The 20,292-nt window shown below is 44.0% G+C and overlaps 2 protein-coding genes across 2 annotated transcripts; one reads left to right on the top strand and one right to left on the bottom strand.

Moving 5' to 3' along the window:
• Positions 1 to 5,782: 5,782 nt before the first annotated feature.
• Positions 5,783 to 6,166, top strand: LOC147959515 (ethylene-responsive transcription factor RAP2-13-like). Its single transcript, XM_087532699.1, has one exon. It carries the CDS (start codon positions 5,783 to 5,785, stop codon positions 6,164 to 6,166), a length of 384 nt encoding a protein of 127 aa, XP_087388825.1.
• A 2,430-nt stretch (positions 6,167 to 8,596) lies between these two features.
• LOC125518612 (protein SHOU4-like) lies at positions 8,597 to 13,385 on the bottom strand. The gene is made up of 5 exons (XM_048683443.2): positions 13,185 to 13,385; positions 10,747 to 11,675; positions 9,665 to 9,820; positions 9,287 to 9,498; positions 8,597 to 9,201 (listed from the first exon to the last, which is right to left on the bottom strand). The coding sequence occupies exons 2-5, from the start codon at positions 11,632 to 11,634 to the stop codon at positions 9,009 to 9,011; spliced, it is 1,449 nt and encodes a 482-aa protein (XP_048539400.1). The 5' UTR covers positions 11,635 to 11,675; positions 13,185 to 13,385; the 3' UTR covers positions 8,597 to 9,008.
• Between the last annotated feature and the right edge of the window lie 6,907 nt (positions 13,386 to 20,292).

Below are 20,292 nucleotides of genomic sequence, written 5' to 3'. Positions count from 1 at the left end.
GCAATAATTGGTTCTTCACAAATTTCAATAGGTGGGTGAAATTTAAACTGCTTCTCCTTAGGGGGATCAACATGAGAATAAAATGATTCACAAAAAGTAGCTACTATCTCAGAGTCAAGTCCATATTTTGCACTCACCTTATGAAAAACATATGTTTCTATAAAAGACTTAACGCAATCAAATTCAAGATTTATACCTGACTTGTTACCTTTGTTGATTTCCCAATCTTCAGAGTTGCGTTTAATTCTTTCAATAAGATCCCATTTGATTCAATAGTTATATTCGTGAAGGAACCGACAAAGAAGTATCAAGTGTTGTTTTATCTTCATGAGAAAGTCGAGCATGGAAGTTTTGCATAATCATTTCCCTCGAGAGCTCATGATTGGGGCATGTGTACATCATGTATTTAAGCCTCCCCCAAGCTTGGGCGATACTTTCTCCTTCAAGAGGCCAAAAATTATATATATATAATTTCGATCACGATGAACCAAGTGCATATGATAAAATTTCTGATGGAATTCCAGCTTCAGTCGGTTCCGATCCCATGTTCCGTTGTCATCCAATACCATGTACCAAGATAATGCCCTTCCCCTCAAAGATAAAGGGAATACTTTCTTCTTAACTCCATCCTCTGATAAACCTTCGAGCTTAAATAATCCACAAATTTCATCTATATAGATTAAGTGCATATTAGGATGTATTGTTCTAGCTCCTATATAGGGATTAACAAACAGTTTCTCCATAATACCCAAAGGGATTTCATAGTAAATATTTTTAGTAGGTTCAGTAAGTTGAGGAGCGGCTCTTACCACTTCTGATCGAGGTGAACATACCCCGAACAAGCCCCTCAAAGGATTATCTTCCATAGTGACAAGTGAAGATAAAATTCAGCTCGTAATAAAAATGTTTCCTTATCAAAACCACTTTACTCCCCGGCAACGGTGCCAGAAAAGAGTCTTGATGACCCACAAGTATAGTGGATCAATTGTAATCCTTTCAGTAAGTAAGAGTGTCGAACCCAACGAGGAGCGGAAGGAATTGACAAGTGGTTTTCGGCAAGGTGTTTCCTGCAAGTGCTGAAAGTAGTAGTAGCTAATAGTTTGGTAGTAAGATAATTCATAACAAGTAGCAAGTGAAAATAGTAACAAGGGTGCAGCAAGGGGGGGCAATCCTTTTCTAGCAAAGGACAAGTTGAAAGTACTTCTTATAGTGAGCAAAGCGTTCTCGAGGACACATGGGAATATTGTCTAATTAACTATCATCATGTTTTAGTTGATTCGCGTTCACTATTTTGATAATTTGATATGTGGGTGGACTAGTGCTAGGGTGTTGTTTTTACTCGAACAAGCAACCCAGATATGATTACCCCCTCTAGCAAGCATCTGCAACTACAAAATAAGAATTAAGATAAATCTAACCATAGCATGAAACATATGGATCCAAATCAGTCCCTTACGGAATAGTGCATAAACTAGGGTTTAAGCTTCTGTCACTCTCGCAACCCATCATCTACTTACTACTCCACAATGACTTCCCCTAGGCCCAAACATGGTGAAGTGTCATGTAGTCGACGTTCACACGACACCACTAGAGGAAGAATAACATACATATCATCAAAATATTGAACAAATACCAACTTCACATGATTACTTATAACAAGACTTCTCCCATGTCCTCAAGAACAAATGGAACTACTCACAAATCATATTCATGTTCAAGGTCATAGGAGTATAATATATGATTAAGGATCTAAACAAATAATCTTCCACTAAGTAAACCAACTAGCATCAACTACAAGATGTAATCAACACTACTAGCAAGTAGTACCCCACGGGTAGCAATCTGAGGTTTGGAGGCAAAGATTGAATACAAGAAATAAACTAGGGTTTTAGATGAGATGGCGCTGGTGAAGATGTTGATGGAGATGAGTCCTCCATGATGAGAGGATCGTTGGTGATGACGGTGGCTTCAATTTCCCCCTCCCAAAGGGAAGTATCTCCGGTGAAATTGCTCCGCCCGAGAGCAAAAGTGCTCATGCCCAGGTTCCACCTCGAGACCGCAGTGCTTCATCCTGAAAGTCTTCTCTTGATTTGGTTTCTATGGCAAATGGCTTCATGTAGGAGAAGGAGGGCCACGGAGGCATGCTGGTGCCCATAAGCTCACATGGCGCGCCCCGGGAGGCACGCCACCTGAGCTTGTGGCTCACTGGTGGGGCCCCTCCTAGTATTTCTTCTTTCACTATTTTTTATTAATTCCAAAATAATTATACGTAAATTTTTAGGTCATTTGGAGCTCCAGAGAATATCTATCTCTGTTGTAGCTCTTCTCAGGTCCAGAATTCCAGCTGCCGGCAATTTCCCTCTTCATATAAATCTTGCATAATAAGAGAGAAAATGAATTATAATTGCATCATAAAGTGAAATACTGATCCAAAACATTATAAATAACAGTAGTAAAACATGATGCAAAATGGACGTATCAGCGGCCAAAGGAAGTGAAAAGGCCATGGCAAACTGGTTCCCCATGGCCCTCAAAGGATCCGTCTGATCATTGTTTATGAACTTGTCGGCCTCTTTCATTACCTCATGGGAGGATCTCTGTCGGCAGTTTGTGTCCAACTTCCAGGGCATGTCAGAGTGGTCTCTATGTCGTCAAGTAGGCAAAATGAGAATCACTAAGATTGTTCATTCAGTGATTCTGCAATCTTTGAAACTCCATTCCTAAGATCAAACAGCAGTCTGTCATGGTCACCTTCCACCATAGCATGCGCGATGGCAGTATGTTGGAGAAGTTCGGCACCCATGAGGTCATTTTGGCCAAGCTCTTTGCACCGGTGAACAAACGTGCCAAGGTTGCGAGGGCGATGGCTTTCCACCTCATGTGTCCCGACCAAGCAAAGGTTGGGAGAACCGACTTCGTCAACGCGTCCGAGAAGGCGAAGAAGCGCAAGACAAACCTCTTCCTTGAGGTGGAGCCGCAAACCCGCAAGGCATCGAAGTCTATGAAACCTTTTGATTCTGTATTTGGAGGTTATTTTCATATGGACAAAAGATAAATGTTATAATTTTGTATTTGGAGGTATTGTCATCTAGAAAAACGAGATATGACTTTGTTGCTTCACATGGCAAACGAAAGACATGTAATAGCAACTCCAATACGGTCCATCAAAATGGACACCAACAAATATCCACGGATACGTGTGGACGTGTCCGCGGACATGAATAGGGGTGAAGGCCTTCCAACCCCATAAACCAAATGGATGCCCCCTTTTTCCTAAGAAAATGAATAAAACTATACCAAATGACCGCCTCTGATCACTTTGACAAATGTATCTAGATCAATAGCAATTCAAAAGTACTTCTAAATCTGAAAGCACTCCTCGAAAGATATTCAGCAAGTTCTTCAATTTCATTGACCCCAAAAGCCGCCTTAGTCCCAAGCTTTCTCTCCTCGAGCTTATAACTCTTCATAGGAACATGTTGTTCAACCACTTGGCATGCCGTTGAGCTTCATTCAACAGTGCATCATTGTGAAGGGTTTGTATTCCGTACTATGGAAGAACATCACGCCCGTACGAGGGTAGATAATGATATTATCACCGGGTTACAACAATGAGTAAATAAATAAAATTGGAATTGCGGAAGCAAATACCAATTTACTAAAAAAAGAAAAAAGTATCTAATCGAAATTGAAAGAATTTTTTTTAAGATTAAACAAAATGGTTCGCAAATAAAAGCGCTAGTGCCACAACTAGTCCATAAATTGTTAAAGCTTCCATAAAAGGTAGACTAAGCAATAAAGTACCTCGTATTTTACCTTCTGCTTCTGGCTGTCTCGCAATACCTTCTACAGCTTGTCCTGCAGCAGTACCTTGACCAACTCCAGGTCCAATAGAAGCAAGCCCTACGGCCAATCCAGCAGCAATAACAGAAGCAGCAGCAATTAGTGGATTCATGGTGAGTAGTTCCTCGTGTCAAAAAAAAGAAATGGTTAAGGATACAATCAACCAATAAATTCTTACTTCTAAGCTCTATTGGGGAGAAGTAAAGTAACTAAAAAGTACAAATTGAAATCAAATTGAAATGATAATGTGAATTGTCCGAACTACATAGAAGGGAATTCCATATCCATATATCGGATTAGATAATGAATCTAACCTAGGAATATATAATATAATATCCTATATATATACATTTGTTTCTTCTATTTTGTTTGCATATTTTCTCATTTTCTATATAAAAGCGTAGAGCAACAAGACACAAAACTTACGAGCTCTTCGAGCGACGCGCTCCTTGGCCATCTTCCTCTCACTTGTGCATACACACTGTGATACTTGTTGGCGGCTTTTTGAATGGTATACCATCATTGGACTAACCACCTCGCAGTATGCTTCATGCCTTGAAACTCTACACTTATGGCCAACGACGCATCACACAACAATTCATCCTCCTTCACCGAGTGTGCAGTCATAATATTTTATTCAAAGTCAACAACAACAATGTCAAAATATTCTGCTGTGACATTTGGCCTAACACTTGTGCAGGCATGGCATCAGCCATGGACAACAGCGGCAAGACAACAATTCATCCTCCTTCACCGAATACGCAGTCATAATATTTTCTTCAAATTCAACAACAACAATGTCAAATATTCCGCTATGACATTTGGCCTAACACTTGTGTGGGCATGGCATCTGCCATGGACAACGGCAACAAGGCCAATGGTATTTGTGTGCCGCTGAAATCCAAGGTAGAACGACGACGTATACAAAGGCGGGGGGTGGTGATACGCAGTCATAATATTTTCTTCAAAGTCAACAACAACAATGTCAAATATTCCGCTATGACATTTGGCCTAGCACTTGTGTGGGCATGGCATCTACCATGGACAACGGCAGCAAGGCCAATGGTATTTGTGTGCCGCGGAAATCCAAGGTAGAACGACGACGTATGCCAAGGTGGGGGTGGTGACTTGATGGAGCGGCCAAGGGTGCTGATAGAGAGCATAGGGGAACGGACATAGTGGGAAAAAGGCTCTGGGTGGGTTTTTTGTGTCGCGATGTCGAATGCACACGTGGTGGATGTCCAATGTCCTGATTCCCCAAAACCTCCCATAGGTTTGTTCCGGTTTGTAGGTTTTATTCCCGTTTGTAGGATTTCAAGCATCCAGACAAGTCCCCAAAACCTCCCATAGGTTTGGTTCCGATTTGTAGAATTTCAAGCATCCGCAAAAGTCCAGAAAAATTTAGCGACCGACATTGGATGGCAAAAAATGTCGGAACCAAACATTTAGCAAACCACGTTGGAGATGCCCTAAGGAACTTCCACACGAAAATGCCAACGCCCTAAGGAACTTCCACACGAAAACGGGAAGGGAATGTCCACCGACACAGATAGTAAGAGCAACTCCAATGGGGCGACCCAAACGGACAGCGATTTCGTTCGTTTTTTGTCCGTTTGGGTCGGCCGCCCGCTCGGCGTCTGGCCTCTTTTAGATTTGAGTCGGCAGGGCGCCCAACGCGCTGATCCATTTCATGTTCGCGCGCAATTTTTAGAAAAAGGCCCATGGCCATAGATCATGCCAGCGGCCATGTCGTCGCCCTGGTTTTGGCGCTCCAGCGTGCGGGAAAGGATCGCGCGTGCGGGGAATTGAGCGCCCTAGCGCGCGCTGGTTTTGGCGGGCCACGTCCGGCTCGCGTTATTAAGAAGGCGTTCCCTCCATACTCTGTCGGCCGCCCACTCACTTCGCCGCCTCTCACTCGCCTCGCCGCCTCTGCGCCACTATGTCGATGCGCCGCCTGGGCGCTTCGGATTTTCGCGGAGTCCGCGAGCGCCGCTCCGGCGCCTTCTCCTCCGAAATCTGGTTTGGCGAAAAACGCCTCAATCTCGGCACCTTCGACACCGCAGAGGAGGCGGCCCGCGCGTACGACGCGGCAGCGTGGCGCCTCTGGCGGCCTCGTCGGGAGATGAATTTTCCCGACGTGTCAACGAGCCAGCGGGCGCAGGATCTCGCGCCTCTCCCGCGACTTTTCACCGACGAGGATCGTTGTGACAACAAGAGGCGGCAGCGTCGCCTCGCCATCGCCGGGATGGACGTGGAAGCCATGGCGATGTGGCGCGAACGCTTCCCGCAGGACATCATCAACGAGCGCCAGTTCTACAAATAACGGAGGATGGAGAGGAAGGCGAGGAGGAGGGAGCGAGCCGCCTATCGGAAGGACAAGCGTGCGCGGAAGCAGGCCGCTCAATTGAACATGAAGTTAGGAGAAGCGTCGTCCTGGGACTTCGAGGACGAGCGGTATGCTGACGCCTACATTCAGACGTCGGAGAAGGACATTACCGAGTCGGAGTCGGAAAACGACAAGTAATTGATCTTTTCTTTTAACAGTCTATGCTATGAACTATCTATGTATCCTTATATTATTCGGCCACCATGGCGAGTAGTTCATCTTTTCTTTAACAGTCTATGCTATGAACTATATATGGTACTATCTATGTTGAACTGGCCGGCGGTGTTGGTGAGTAGTTCATCTTTTCTTTAACAGTCTATGCTATGAACTATATATGGTACTATCTATGTTGAACTGGCCGGCGGTGTCGGTGACAAAGGAGGCAGGCGAGGGTGCGCTGTTGAATGGGGAGAGGGTAATGTGCCACCGAACAACAGGCCCGAGAGGGGAGAGGGCGAGCGCGCGTCCGTCTCGTGTCCGCGGATGAAAAGCGAACGCGTGTCCGTTTGGGTCGGCGTGTTGGGCCGCCTTTTGTGTCCGCACCAACCCTAACGGACGGCGGCGGAAGAAATGGGTGGCCCCATTTGAAAGCACAAGTGCTCCCTAGGTGGTTTTGATAATTGATGACAACATATCTCTTGTTGGACTAACATTTCTATCTAGCATGTTTCAGATAAGTTCAACAATGGAGTGGCATGGACTAAAGGTTGTGGGAACTCCTTCAAGATGCTAAGGACAAAGGATTGGCTAAAGCTTAAAGCTCAAGACTCCTCATTTTACATTTTAGTGATCCAAGATCACATTGAGTCCATAGGAAAAGCCAATACTATCAAGGAGGGATGAGGTGTTGCTTAATGAGCCTCTTGCTTCATGTGCTTAATGATATGCTCCAAAATCCTCAGCTACTTTCCCACTTCCACATATGACCTAAACCCAAAGCCAAACTCGGACCTACCGATTCTTTCTATCCGGCGCCACCGAGTTTCACTTGTCATAAACCACTGCCAAACACTAATCAGTTCGGTCTCACCGAGATGGGCTTGCAAACTCTCTGTTACCCATTGCAATATTCTCGGTCCCACCGAGATATGTAATCGGTCCCACCGAGTTTGCTTGACCAAATCTCAGTTTCACTTGTTACCCAAATCGGTCCCACCGAGTCTGAGTAATCGGTCAAACCGAGTTCTGGATTTACCCTAACCCTAGCACATCGGTCCCACCGAGTTGATCCAGTCGGTCCCACCGAAATCTCTAACGGTCACTAGGTTTACCTTTTCGGTCCGACCGAGTTTGTTGATTCGGTCCCACCGAGATTGGAAAACTGTGTGTAACGGTTGGATTTTGTGTGGAGGCTATATATACCCCTCCACCTCCTCTTCATTCGTGGAGAGAGCCATCAGAACACATACACAATTCCAACTCTTATGTTCTGAGAGAGAACCACCTACTCATGTGTTGAGGCCAAGATATTCCATTCCTACCATATGAATCTTGATCTCTAGCCTTCCCCAAGTTGCTTTCCACTCAAATCTTCTTTCCACCAAATCCAAATCCTATGAGAGAGAGTTGAGTGTTGGGAAGACTATCATTTGAAGCACAAGAGCAAGGAGTTCATTACCTACACACCATTTGTTACTTCTTGAAGAGTGGTGTCTCCTAGATTGGCTAGGTGTCACTTGGGAGCCTCCGACAAGATTGTGGAGTTGAACCAAGGAGTTTGTAAGGGCAAGGAGATCGCCTACTTCGTGAAGATCTACCGCTAGTGAGGCAAGTCCTTCGTTGGCGATGGCCATGGTGGGATAGACAAGGTTGCTACTTCGTGGACCCTTTGTGGGTGGTTGCTTCTTTGTGGACCCTTCGTGGGTGGAGCCCTTCGTGGACTCGCGCAACCGTTACCCTTTGTGGGTGGAGCCCTCCGTGGACTCGCGCAACCGTTACCCTTCGTGGGTTGAAGTCTTCATCAACGTGGATGTAGGATAGCACCACCTATCCGAACCACGAGAAAAACATCCATGTCTCCAATTGCGTTTGAATTCTCCAAACCCTTTCCTTTACATTCTTGCAAGTTGAATGCTTTACATTCCGCTGCTCATATACTCTTTGCATGCTTGCTTGATATGTATTGTGTATGTTGAAATTGTGTCTAAAACTCCACTCAAACCAAAAAGGCATAAAAATTGCAACTTTAGCACTAAGTGTCTAATCACCCCCCTCTAGACACATCTACTTCTAGATCCTACACCATTGGAGTTGCTCTAAAGTGCAACATGTCTGCTCATGTAAGCATGCGCTCAGCATGATGATAGTGACACAACAAACCCTGGTAAAGATAAATTGACATGATGATAGTGACACAACAAACCCTGGTAAAGATAAATTGACGGAGCTTCATCCTCGATGAGAACATATCTACCATGAGAGCTGGAGTTGTGTATAAAGTATAGATACAGATAGGGGAACTGGAGAATGGTTTATGATGCTGTAATGCTACAAACCAAAAAAAAAAAAAAAAGACATATGAACATGGTTCCACTCTAACTCCAAAGAGCTCCATGGTAGTACTGAAGCCATCAATCTTACAAGTATTCATTGCCCAACCAAAAAAGAGCAAAATGCAAAAAAATACTACACAATCAAGCCGTGGGCAACTGACTATCAATATTGTACTAAACCTTAATCACACCTTGCATTTGCACATTTTTCAATCCATAAAATGAACCCAAAGTCAAATATTGTTTTCCCTTTTCCCCAGGTGAACTGCCAGAACGAGGCTAGATAGCTATACTGGAATTACATCACCGTTCGACGTGTCTTCACATCTTAAGACTAGTCCATCAAGGCTAGTTGGGAGGAGGCACTTGCCCCACTGGCAACCAGTGTTGAAGGGTTCAGGTGGTGGAACAATCATCAGCACATTATCGTTCCTTTGAACAACACCGATGACACTAACAGTGTTTCCCTCCTTAATGTAACTGCGATGTAAACATCCATGTCAAATGAAATGGGTAGCTATGAATACGATAGAGGTGCAAAAGCCAGAACAAGAAACAGTAATACCCTTCTTTTAGGCGCATTATACGATCATCACTTGAGAGGTTCCTTTCCCGTAGCCATCTCAAAAATTCAGGGGACATGTCCTTGTTTTCTGGATTTATGTCAATAACAACAGCTTCATCGACATATGGGATTAGCCTTGCACCGTATCCTATTTTGACCAATGCTCGCAACCCAGATTGGAAATCAGAGATGTAGAAATCGACCGCATGCCGCTGCAGTAGTTGTATCCAAAAGGTAAATGTAAGAGGAAAAATTATTAACAATAAGAGTTGCAATAGTTGGGATTTTCAGTTAAATCCTTATATTGCCTCATTATTGTAGGATTATGAGATCCACATCATCTTGGTGATGAAAAATTCTAGCTAATAAGAAACTCACTTCAATTGAACGTAATCCCCAAGTAAATCGGCGATGCTGAGTGTTGGCAGCTTTTGAGTCCCAACCCCTATACTCATACAAGCAGGACGAAGTGTATACACATCTTGGAACCCTTTGAAATGAGGACTCAAGGGGGAAATTTCCACAAGTAACAACCTGTCAAGTTAAATACGATAAATAAGATCCTATTACTACTGAATATAAAAGCGCTACTGCTTAAAACAGTTATGACCATAAGCTAACAATGAAAAAAATTATGGAGAAATGAATATATTATTACAAGATGCACAATTGAATTCATGTCCTTGTACTAGGAAAACATCACATCTCTCTTTAAGCATAATATATGTTGTCTTGTCATGGTATGGATCTCTGCGACCAAGTTTACTTTTTGGAACCATCTGCGGTATTCTGCCAACCTATGTATGAATTACCTTACTCCCCCCGTCTCATAATATAAGAGCATTTTTTACACTATACTAGTATGAAAAACGCTCTTATATTATGGGACGGAGGAAGTAATACTGAAACAGCTAGTAGCGTGGTGACTAAGTGACCTTGGTAGCATGTGCTCCTGGAACAAAAATAATATTTTCCATTCTTTCAAAAAGATCTAAAAACAATTGCACATGCAGATGAGTGAGTATTATGTGTAGACTTTATGTTTGGGGTACAAGCATGCATATGCTTGTGTCTTGTGCAAAAAGAAAAAAAACTTAGTGCACAAAAATTTAGTGCATAATATATGCTTGCACCTACATAGTAATACTACCATATGTACATGACTGAATTTTTGCTGCATTTTTTTGAAACTTTAAATGACCTTCTCATTTTTCTAAACTAAACAGTGCATGTGAGACACACGTAGCATTGCTACATTACGAGTTAACAATGCAATTCAGCAACACACCAGAACTGGCAAAGAAACAATGTAATTTGAGAATTACTTCTAAATTGTAACAATAGCGAACAAATATATGACAAAAACAGAAAGCAGAAAATTAAATGTAAAACATTAAGGGAAGGAATGAATAGATGAAATAATTTAATGAGTCCAAAAAGGTGACCAGCATTACACATACCCCTGTGACCTTCACATACTCTCCATCTTTCGTAATTCTAAGATCAGCATCAGGATAGCGACTGACAAACCTAGTCATGCCTCTTGTTCCCCAGCAAATGTTCCAAACCAAGAGCGCAGCAACAAATCCAAATATCACCACAACAACTACCAGCAAAATCGAATTATGAACAGCAGCTAGAATGAAGCCACCTGCTATGAACCCCATCGCAAAGAGCAGAATAGCCGCCCATAGTATCGGCTTTGGCAAACTGGCCTTAATTGAGTAGCTATTTTGCTCATTAAGATTTGTAACAGCCGGGTTGTAAGCAGAAGAGGTGGCACGCATCTTCATCGAAACAGTAGAATCAAGAGTGCCTGATACTTTTCGTAGAGCACCAGATGAGTTCAACTGTCCAGAGGAGATAGGTCCTGATGTGATGAGCCCAGTTGTCGGAAGAATAGGCGGTAGATGGCCAGAATTCTGGCGAGCCATTGGGGTCACTCCTCCTGACTGGGGGCCAGAGGATCTCTTTGTTGGTTCTCCATGCTTATTGAGCGGTCCAGAATTAGATTTTGCCCTTGCCGAACCTCCAGTGCCAGGAACCGCTGCTGAAATAGAGCCAGAGTAGTTGGATCGAGAAGCAGCACTAGATACTGGTCCAGAATTGGAAGCAGCACCACCAAATGAAGTATTCCTTGAAGGTTGATTACCCAAAGGGCCAGATTTCCGTGACTTCTCAGCATGGAGATCAAACATTTTCCCTAGTTCTCCTGATTTCTTGATGTCACCCCCAGTGTATGGCATAGCTGCAGAGCAAACAACCGGAGCCTTCTCCTTTGGTTGCTCAGGTCGCCCAGAGACATAAAGCCCATTACTTAATTGGTGGGATGGAAACCGAGAACCCATATTCTGAATTCTCAGATACAACAAACACCTTGCATCAGCACCTGAAGGAAAACATATCAAACAAATGCAACGTCAATTTGGTTGTACAAAAAGGGGTATGCACATAAGATTCATAATTATCCCATTCAGATGAAGAATTATAAAACAAACTGCACCAGAATACAAAACAAGAGAAACTCGGTACATAGAACCACCCAGTACATACGATTACTAAAGATGGGACTTGGAAGAACTTTAGATGGAAGAACGATCTCACAGAGTTCTGCCAAGTCCCAACAGATTGTAGCAGCTCAAATAGTTCAAGGCGACTGATGGTCTAAAACTTCCAAAATATAGAACCATTAATTACGGAATAAATCCTACCAAAAGTAGCAAATGTAAATCTGCAGATACCTTAGAGCATGTAGCTATGATTTCACCATGCAAGCATCATAGTAACTGCGATTTGCAAAAGGAAACAACTAGCTACTTGTTGTGGAATAAATAGTTCATCGCTAACTCAACATATTCCGTCAAACAAATGGCAGAACAATAGGAATTTTATTTTGTAGAATGGGCGGGTAGGCAGTGAGAAGCGAATTAATTGTGGTAATGTTGTGTTCTTACTCTTAAGCAGGGTGAAACTACACAGCCGCCCCAGAGTCTTACTAGCAGAAATTTACAGCCAAAACAGACAGAAGCAGTAGTCATCAAAAGCAAACCATCTGATTTAGCAGCGCCTTAATTTTGGGGGCAACCCACACTTTTGTGATAAACTAATGCTCAGCTCCTTCCAAAAGGAAGTTAAACAATACAGACAAGCCCCGGTAAAACATGCAAAATTCGCGGAGGGAGCTAAAGTATTCGCACAAAAAATTGATAGCGATGGTTACATCAAAAGCAGGAATGAGTCTTCCAAATGATTTTCAGCAGTGGAATAAACAACCAAAAATGACAACAACAACACTAGATCTTGAAGTAGGTATAGCTTAAAGCTCCAGCAAAAACCTACCGGACAGCTCAATTCGAACAAGAAGCGATGGAGGAACACATTGAACAACCTACAGTCCACTCCACCAAGCTATTGAGTGGGAGATTCTTTCTACTCTACTTAACTCCAATGCATATATAATCCATAACTTGGTGTGAGCTCATATTTAAGTGCAACTCATCATCATTCTAATCGCTAGACTGAGAAAAGCTCAGTTGTACTATGGAAGGCGTCATCACGCAGCAATGCGTGCATCTGCAGATCCAGATGCTCGTGCCAGATCCAGGCAAATTTCTCAGTCCAAGAACTAAAAATACTGCAAAGTTTACATAAACCAACACAAGATCCGGACAACGCGGGCCGAACAAGACACAAATAATATGGGAAAATAAACCTCCGGCCATTATTACTCCACCAAGTAGAAAACGAACAAATCCGCGACAAAAGGCTGGCGGGGATGGAGCGTTGAAGAAAGAAACATTTGAACCAGCTTGCCCGCACTGACGGCAAAACAAAGAAGAGGGCCAAAAGAGGGGCACACTCGGGGAGCAATCCAGACAAGTTAGGGCTCGTCACCAACCGAAGAAACCAATCCTCCAAGCCCGGGTGGATCTCCGTTCTATGGTGGCCCAGCAGAGGAGTGCGACGACGACGGCGGAGGCGGAACGGGAATGCCAGAACGATTCCTCTGTGGCGGCGTGCGAGCGCGCGTGGATGGGTGGAAATGGAATGGAAGGAGTGGAGGGAGGAGGGTTGTTCGGGCAAGATGGTGGGTTGGATGACACCGTCGGCGCTGTGGGAAAAGGAAGCTCTCTGGGTGTGTCCGTCCGTCTGTCTCTGTCGCTGTTGGTGGACCTACGCAGGCAGGAGCAACTCAGCACAGTCGCCGTACACGCAGGCTTCAAAACATTTTAGAGCAACTCCCCTCGCTGGAGAAAAAACATTTTTTTTAAAAAGAGGCGATTTATTACTTAGCCCTCGTTTGATTCGTAGGAATCTCATAGAATTTCTATAAGATGAGATTTGTATAGGAAAATTTCTTTTGAAACCCTTTCATTTATAGGAATGGATTCCTATTCCTATATAGGATAGGAAACAATCCTTCACACTTTGGAGGAAAAAAACATTAACTAAGACTCAATGGAAAAAAATCATATCTTATGCATCAAATGACATCTCTTTCTCTATAGACAACACAAACATAAAAGATCGAACTCTAATTTAGTTACTAAGTGAGATGTTTTACTACCTACAAAAGGTTGGTTCTTCCCCTACAACCCCTGCCCCTCCAAGGCAGTACTCTTCATCGGCAAATCCGAATGTCTCGATCGAAAGTAAATTACATTGATCCTCGGTGCTAGGTACTCAGGTAAGTAAATCCTGAGGATAGAACTAGAGCAAGTAAGCTCATCGCACTATCAAGTCAGTTAGGAACTAGTCTGCCAAGCTATAGAAATTGAGATACATCTCACTTTCTATGATTTTTCTATTCCTATAACGTTCCTATCCTATGAACGAAAGGAGGCCTTAAAAGATTTAATCATTACACCCGGCCTCTCCATAACTAAGATGCACATAGCTAAACAAAGTCCTTTCGCACAAACAAAAAATAAAAAGGTAAAATACAAAGATAGAGTCCGTATAACGCCTAAAGCGGAGGTGGGCCAATCCTAAGATCATGTTGTCATCCATGTTGGATAAAAGTATCCCTCGTCGTATTCTCCAATCGTGTACACATCTCCGTAAATAAGTCTCGATTCTCCACACGTTGTAGAGAGGACCATAAACGAAGAGTCCCGGTACAGATGTAGATAACCTGCATTAGAGAAGTACTTTTATCCTTAAAAACCTTATCATTTCTACATAGCCAAAGCGACCAAATAACGGCAAGGGCTCCCATTCTAAGAAGAGTTCTAAACCTGTGATCAATTCCATATAATCAGTTGCCAAATACATTATCAACACTATAGACCGGACCAGAAGCTATCTGGATGACTGACCATATAGACCGAGCCAATTTGCATTGAAAGAATAAATGTTTTATTGTCTCATCATGATGACAAAAAACACATCGGGGACTTCCATGCCAATTCCTCTTGATAAGGTTATCTTTAGTAAGAATGATTCCGCGATGAAGATACCATGCAAATATTTTATTCTTAAGAGGTATCTTCATCTTCCAGATCTTCTTATTATTATCAATTGGCATATCAGACTGGATTAACGCTCTATACATAGAATCCACTGAGAGTTGTCCATTCTCATGTAGGTTCCATCGAAATACATTAGACCCATTTGACAATTGCACCGTGGACAACCGTTGAAGCAGGATGTACAACAATTGGAGTCTGGGTCCAATTAAATCTCTTCTGAACATCACATTTGGCGGAAATGATTTCATTACAGTGGCAATAGTATCGCCCTTGTGACGCACAATGTTCTATAGAGCCGGATATTATTCCCGGATGTAACACCCCGGATGTAACTTGCCATAATTGTAATTCCGGCTCTTGCCATTTTCGGCTTTAAGTTATGAGATTCCCTTTGTGGTTGGGTTTTGTCTTCGTTTTGCATTTCGTTCATGTCATGCATATCATATCATGTCTTCATGTGCATCTCATTTGCATACGTGTTCGTCTCATGCACCCGAGCATTTTCCCCGTTGTCCGTTTTGTAATCCGACACTCCTACGTGCACCGGCACACCCCTTTTGTCTCTTTTCGTGAGTGGGTGTTAAACATTCTCGGAATGGACCGAGATTTGCCAAGTGGCCTTGGTACACCACAGGTAGATCACCTGTCAAATTTCGTCCCATTTGGAGTCCGTTTGATACTCCAACGGTTAACCAGGTAACCGTGAAGGCTTCTTGTGTGTTGTAGCCCAGCACCCCTCCAAAACGGCCCAATAACCCATCCAAACCACTTCCATGTCCTCCGTCGTCGGATCACGATCGTGTGGGCGAAAACTACACTCCATTTAGACACTCCTACCTCCTCCTACCTATAAATATGTGCATCCCCCGAAATTTCCGGATACAAAACCCTAGCCCCGCTCCTCCCGCGCCGCCGGACACGGCCGTGTCCGCCGGACGCGTCCGCCTCCACCGCCCGGCCACTCGCGGCGCTCCACGTGGCTCCTCGCCGCCCGCCTGGCCCATCGCCGCCTCTGCGCCCCCGCGCCTCCCCCACGCGTCCCCATCGCCTGGCGCCTCTTCTCCGCCGCCGCCCGGATCCCGCGACCACCACGCCGCCCCATCGACTAGCTCCACCGACGCCGCCAGGTTCCTCCACCGGCGCCGCCCGACCTCCGCTGCCCGGCCTCCTCACGGGAGGCTCGACCACCGCGCTCGCACCTCCTCTCTGCCGCGCTCCGGCGAGCCCTCGGATCCGGCAAGTCCCGTGCCACCGCGACCTCCAACTCCGGCCAGCTCCCCCGGCGAACCTCGGATTGCTCGCCTAGAACCCTAGATCCAAAAGGGTTGACCCTGTTTGCCTTATAAGTCCTTTTTCTGTGATGATTTTATGCCCTGTTCATTGCCCCATAACTCCATGACCGTAGCTCTGTTTCATGCATATGAGATATCAAAATGTTCATTGTGAGATGCTCTTCATTTCATTCCATTGGGGCATGCTTGTTTGAGTTCATTTTGATGCCCTAATCATTGATGCAATAGTGCTATAAAATGGTTACTGCTGCTACTTATCAGTTTAAGGTGATTTGTCATTTTTGCTAGACTTGATGTGTGCTTCTTATGAGCATGTGCTCTACATGTGTTTTGGACTATGCCATGCCATATTTACAGGGGTGCTTGTCTTGTAGTTTTGTGATCAATGTGGTGACTAGCACAAGCATGCAAACTAGGCTTCATGATATTGCTGTTTTCAAGGACTTAGGATTTTGCTAAGTCCTTGTTCTGCTGTTATTTTTATGCCATGTAAACTTGATGCTATAGAGAGATCCATGCTTGTTTTGAGTATCTTCAGTAAGGGTGTTTTGGACATATGGTTAGGATCTATCCATCCATGCCCCTGTTTGCAATTATGGAGTGCCCTAGCATGTCCTAATCTTGCTCTACTTTTGCTATAAAATGTTCCTGGCAGATTGTTTACATGTTAATCAGTTTTGCCATGGTTGTTGCTAGTGATCCATGCATGCTATGAACTTGCTCTTGCCATGGTTAGCTTCATGAACATGTCATCTTGCAGATTCTATGCTTGTTTTTTCATGCAATGCTTTGTGCTGAGTGATTGGAGCTCGCAAAGTTGCCTTCATAATTCTGTTTATGCCATGCTCTGTTTTCTGCAAAGTCTGAAACTGTTAATAAAACTTGCTATGTTTACATGGGTACTATCATATCTTCTGTGCCTTTTTGGCTCATGATCAGTAAGAGACTTTTGTTCTATGCATTTAGTAGATTCATGCCATACCTTGCATTGCCATGATCTGTTCCTGTAGTATGATTTTTGCTTGCTCTAAACATTGCTTCCTGATGTTATTTCTGGCATGTTAGTATTTCTCCAAGTCTGTGATGCTCATATCTTTTGCACTTTTGTCATGCTTGTTTGAACCTACACTTGTGGGATTCAGCCGTAGCTCATTCTTCATGTTTTGTCAAGCATCTTGTGTACATCACTGCCATATATTTTGTTGTTAAGTTGGGGTGCAGTAGCTTAGTTTCTTCTTGCATTCTAAGTGGCATCGTGTTGTTAATCGCGGAATAGTGCCATTCTTGTTTTGCTTGCCATTTGCAAACCGTGCATCCGTTTTCGGTGATCTTTATATCGATTTCGACCGAAATCATCTCATCTTTCCAGCGGCACCTTGGTTTGCCAAGTTGATGCCTTGATCATTCTTTCTCTTCCGGAGCACGCATATGCATTGCATATCATGTCTTGCATATCATGCCATGTTTTGCATCATATGGTTTGTGCATTGCACCGTGATTGATTGTTGGTCCTTTGCTTGTGTTCTTAGTTTGGGTAGATCCGGGAGACGAGTACGTGATCGAGGAACCTGTTGAGTACGCTAACGAGGAGCAAGCTTTTGACAACTTGGAGAACTTTGCAGGCAAGATGACCATACCCTCGAAATCACTTCTATCTTTGCTTGCTAGTTGTTCGCTCTATTGCTATGCCGCGCTACCTACCACTTGCTTTATCATGCCTCCCATATTTCCATGTCAATCCTCTAACCCACTTTAACACCCTCGATGCGACTATAGCTCCCACGTGTCGAGGCACGACTTAGAGACATAATCGCATTGAAGGCATATGTCGCAAGTTAGGCAATCTTCACAAACATCCCATGTAATGAGAATGAAAGGGGAGATAACATAGTTGGCTTACACTCGCCACATCAATCAAGTACATAAAGAACATTACAACATCCAAACACTCATGGCCCGACTACGGCGCCAAAATAAAAGAGAACCCAACATGCGACACGGTCCCAATCACCCCCAACTGGGCACCACTACTGATCATCAGGAAAGGAAACATAGTAACGTTGAGAGTCTTTGTCGAACTCCCACTTGAGATCAAACGCGTCTCCTGGAGCGGAATCATCGGGCCCTGCATCTGGTGTAATAGTAATCTGTGAGCCACAGGGACTCAGCAATCTCGCACCCTCGCGATCAAGACTATTTAAGCTTATAGGTAAGGCAAGGTAAATATGTGGAGCTGCAGCAAGTGACTAGCAAATATGGTGGCTAACTTATTCGCAAAAGATAACGAGAAGAGGAGGCAAAGCGCGAGCGAGAAACTAGAGAGCAACCTGCAAACATTACTCCAACACCGTGTCCACTTCCCAGACTCCGTCGAGAAGAGGCCATCACGGTAACACACTCAGTTGATTCATTTTAATTAAGTTAAGGTTCAAGTTATCTACAACCGGACATTAACAAATTCCCATCTGCCCATAACCGCGGGCACGGCTTTCGAAAGTTCAAATCCCTGCAAGGGAGTCCCCACTTAGCCCATGACAAGCTCTCACGGTCAACGAAGGAATAAACCTCCTCCCAAGACGTTCCGATCAGACTCGGTATCTCGGTTATTCAAGACACTTCGACAGGTTAAAACAAGACCAGCAACACCGCCCGAATGTGCCGACAAATCCCGACAGGAGCTGCACATATCTCTTTCTCAGGGCACACTCAGATTGTCTTAGGTACGGGTAGGCCAGCCCAGAGTTGCCCCTGGTGGCCACCGGTAGCTGACAGGTGGACCAACACTCAGAGGAGCACTGGCCCGGGGGGGTTAAAATAATGATGACCCTTGAGTCTGCAGAACCCAAGGGAAAGAAAAGGCTAGGTGGAAAATGGTAAAACCAAGGTTAGGCATTGCTGGAAAAGCTTTAATCAAGGTGAACTATCAAGGGGTTCCCATTATAACCCAACCGCATAAGGAACGCAAAATCTGGGAACATAACACCGATATGACGGAAACTAGGGCGGCAAGAGTGGAACAAAACACTAGGCGAGAGGCCGAGCCTTCCACCCTTTACCAAGTATATAGATGCATTAAGATAGCAAGATAATATAATGATATCCCAACAAGTAAATAAAAGATGTTCCAACAAGGAACGGCCTTCAATCTTCACCTGCAACTAGCAACGCTATAAGAGGGGCTGAGCAAAACAGTAACATAGCCAATCAACGGTTTGCTAGGAGAATGGTGGGTTAGAGGTTCAACATGGAAATTGGGAGGCTGACAAGAAAAAGGTAGGCATCGTAGCATTGGCATAGCAAAAGAGCGAGCAAACTAGCATAGCAAAGATAGTAGTTTCGAGGGTATGATCATCTTGCCTGCACAGTTGTCAGAGTTGACTGGAACCTCACAAGCAAACTCAACGGGCTCCTCGGTAGCGAACTCGTCTACCGTCTCTACCCAAACAAGAAAAACAAGCAACAAGGACACAATCAACCACGTGCAAGGATCAAGCGATATGATGCAATGATGATATGCTATGCGAGATGCGATGCGGGATGCAAAATGCAAGATATGATAGGAAATGCATAAACCTGGCCTCAACTTGGAATTACAAGGATGCCACTTGAAAGATGAGATGAAACCGCTTGAAAACGATATAAAGAATGCCGGAATCGGAGTTACGGTTTGGAAATGGCAAGCGTTTAAAAATTGACACCGGTCTGCGATTTACAGCAAGTAGGCATCTAAATGCAATGAGATGAACATGCTACAGCCACCAAACATGACAACAAAATACACGGCAGGGATTCACACAAGATGCTTAACAAAAGTCTAGCACTGAGCTACGGGCAAATCATCCATTATGAGGTTCAAACAAGCATGGCAAAAACGCAAATGCAAAACAGATCTCAGACTTAGTGAAATTAACACTTGTCTGAAATTTCAGATCATGAAGCCCTCTTCGGAGCATCAAAACAACATGCTACAGGACCTGAACATGACAAAGAAAGACATGGCATGGAGCTACTCAACAAGCTTAACAAAAGTCCCTTAGTGACCTTGAGCCAAAAGGGATCACAAAATATAGTAACAAGCACACGAACATAGCAAAAACATAATCAGTTTTCAGACTTAGTGAAAACTGGGACATGGTGAAGTATAACTCACGAAGGGATATTTACGAGCTCGATGCACTCACCACGGTGCAAGTCATGGCAAGACAAGCATACATCCTTTAAGAAGGCACAAAATACAAGCTAG

This window comes from Triticum urartu, chromosome 7A (assembly GCF_056163025.1).
Source record: "Triticum urartu cultivar PI428250 chromosome 7A, HENAU_Tu73, whole genome shotgun sequence".
NCBI classification, from domain to species: domain Eukaryota; kingdom Viridiplantae; phylum Streptophyta; class Magnoliopsida; order Poales; family Poaceae; genus Triticum; species Triticum urartu.
Note: the sequence above shows the minus strand (reverse complement) of the source record. Positions and strands in the feature narration are given on the sequence as shown.

What these genes read in the sequence shown, in the direction of transcription:
- LOC147959515 (XM_087532699.1), top strand. Translation starts at nt 5,783, where the DNA reads ATGTCGATGCGCCGCCTGGGCGCTTCGGATTTTCGCGGAGTCCGCGAG.
- LOC125518612 (XM_048683443.2), bottom strand. Translation starts at nt 11,634, where the DNA reads ATGGGTTCTCGGTTTCCATCCCACCAATTAAGTAATGGGCTTTATGTC. An exon ending in AGTATGTGAAGGTCACAGGG is followed by an intron (nt 9,821 to 10,746) that starts GTATGTGTAATG and finishes TTAACTTGACAG; the next exon opens with GTTGTTACTTGTGGAAATTT. An exon ending in ATAATGCGCCTAAAAGAAGG is followed by an intron (nt 9,202 to 9,286) that starts GTATTACTGTTT and finishes TTTACATCGCAG; the next exon opens with TTACATTAAGGAGGGAAACA.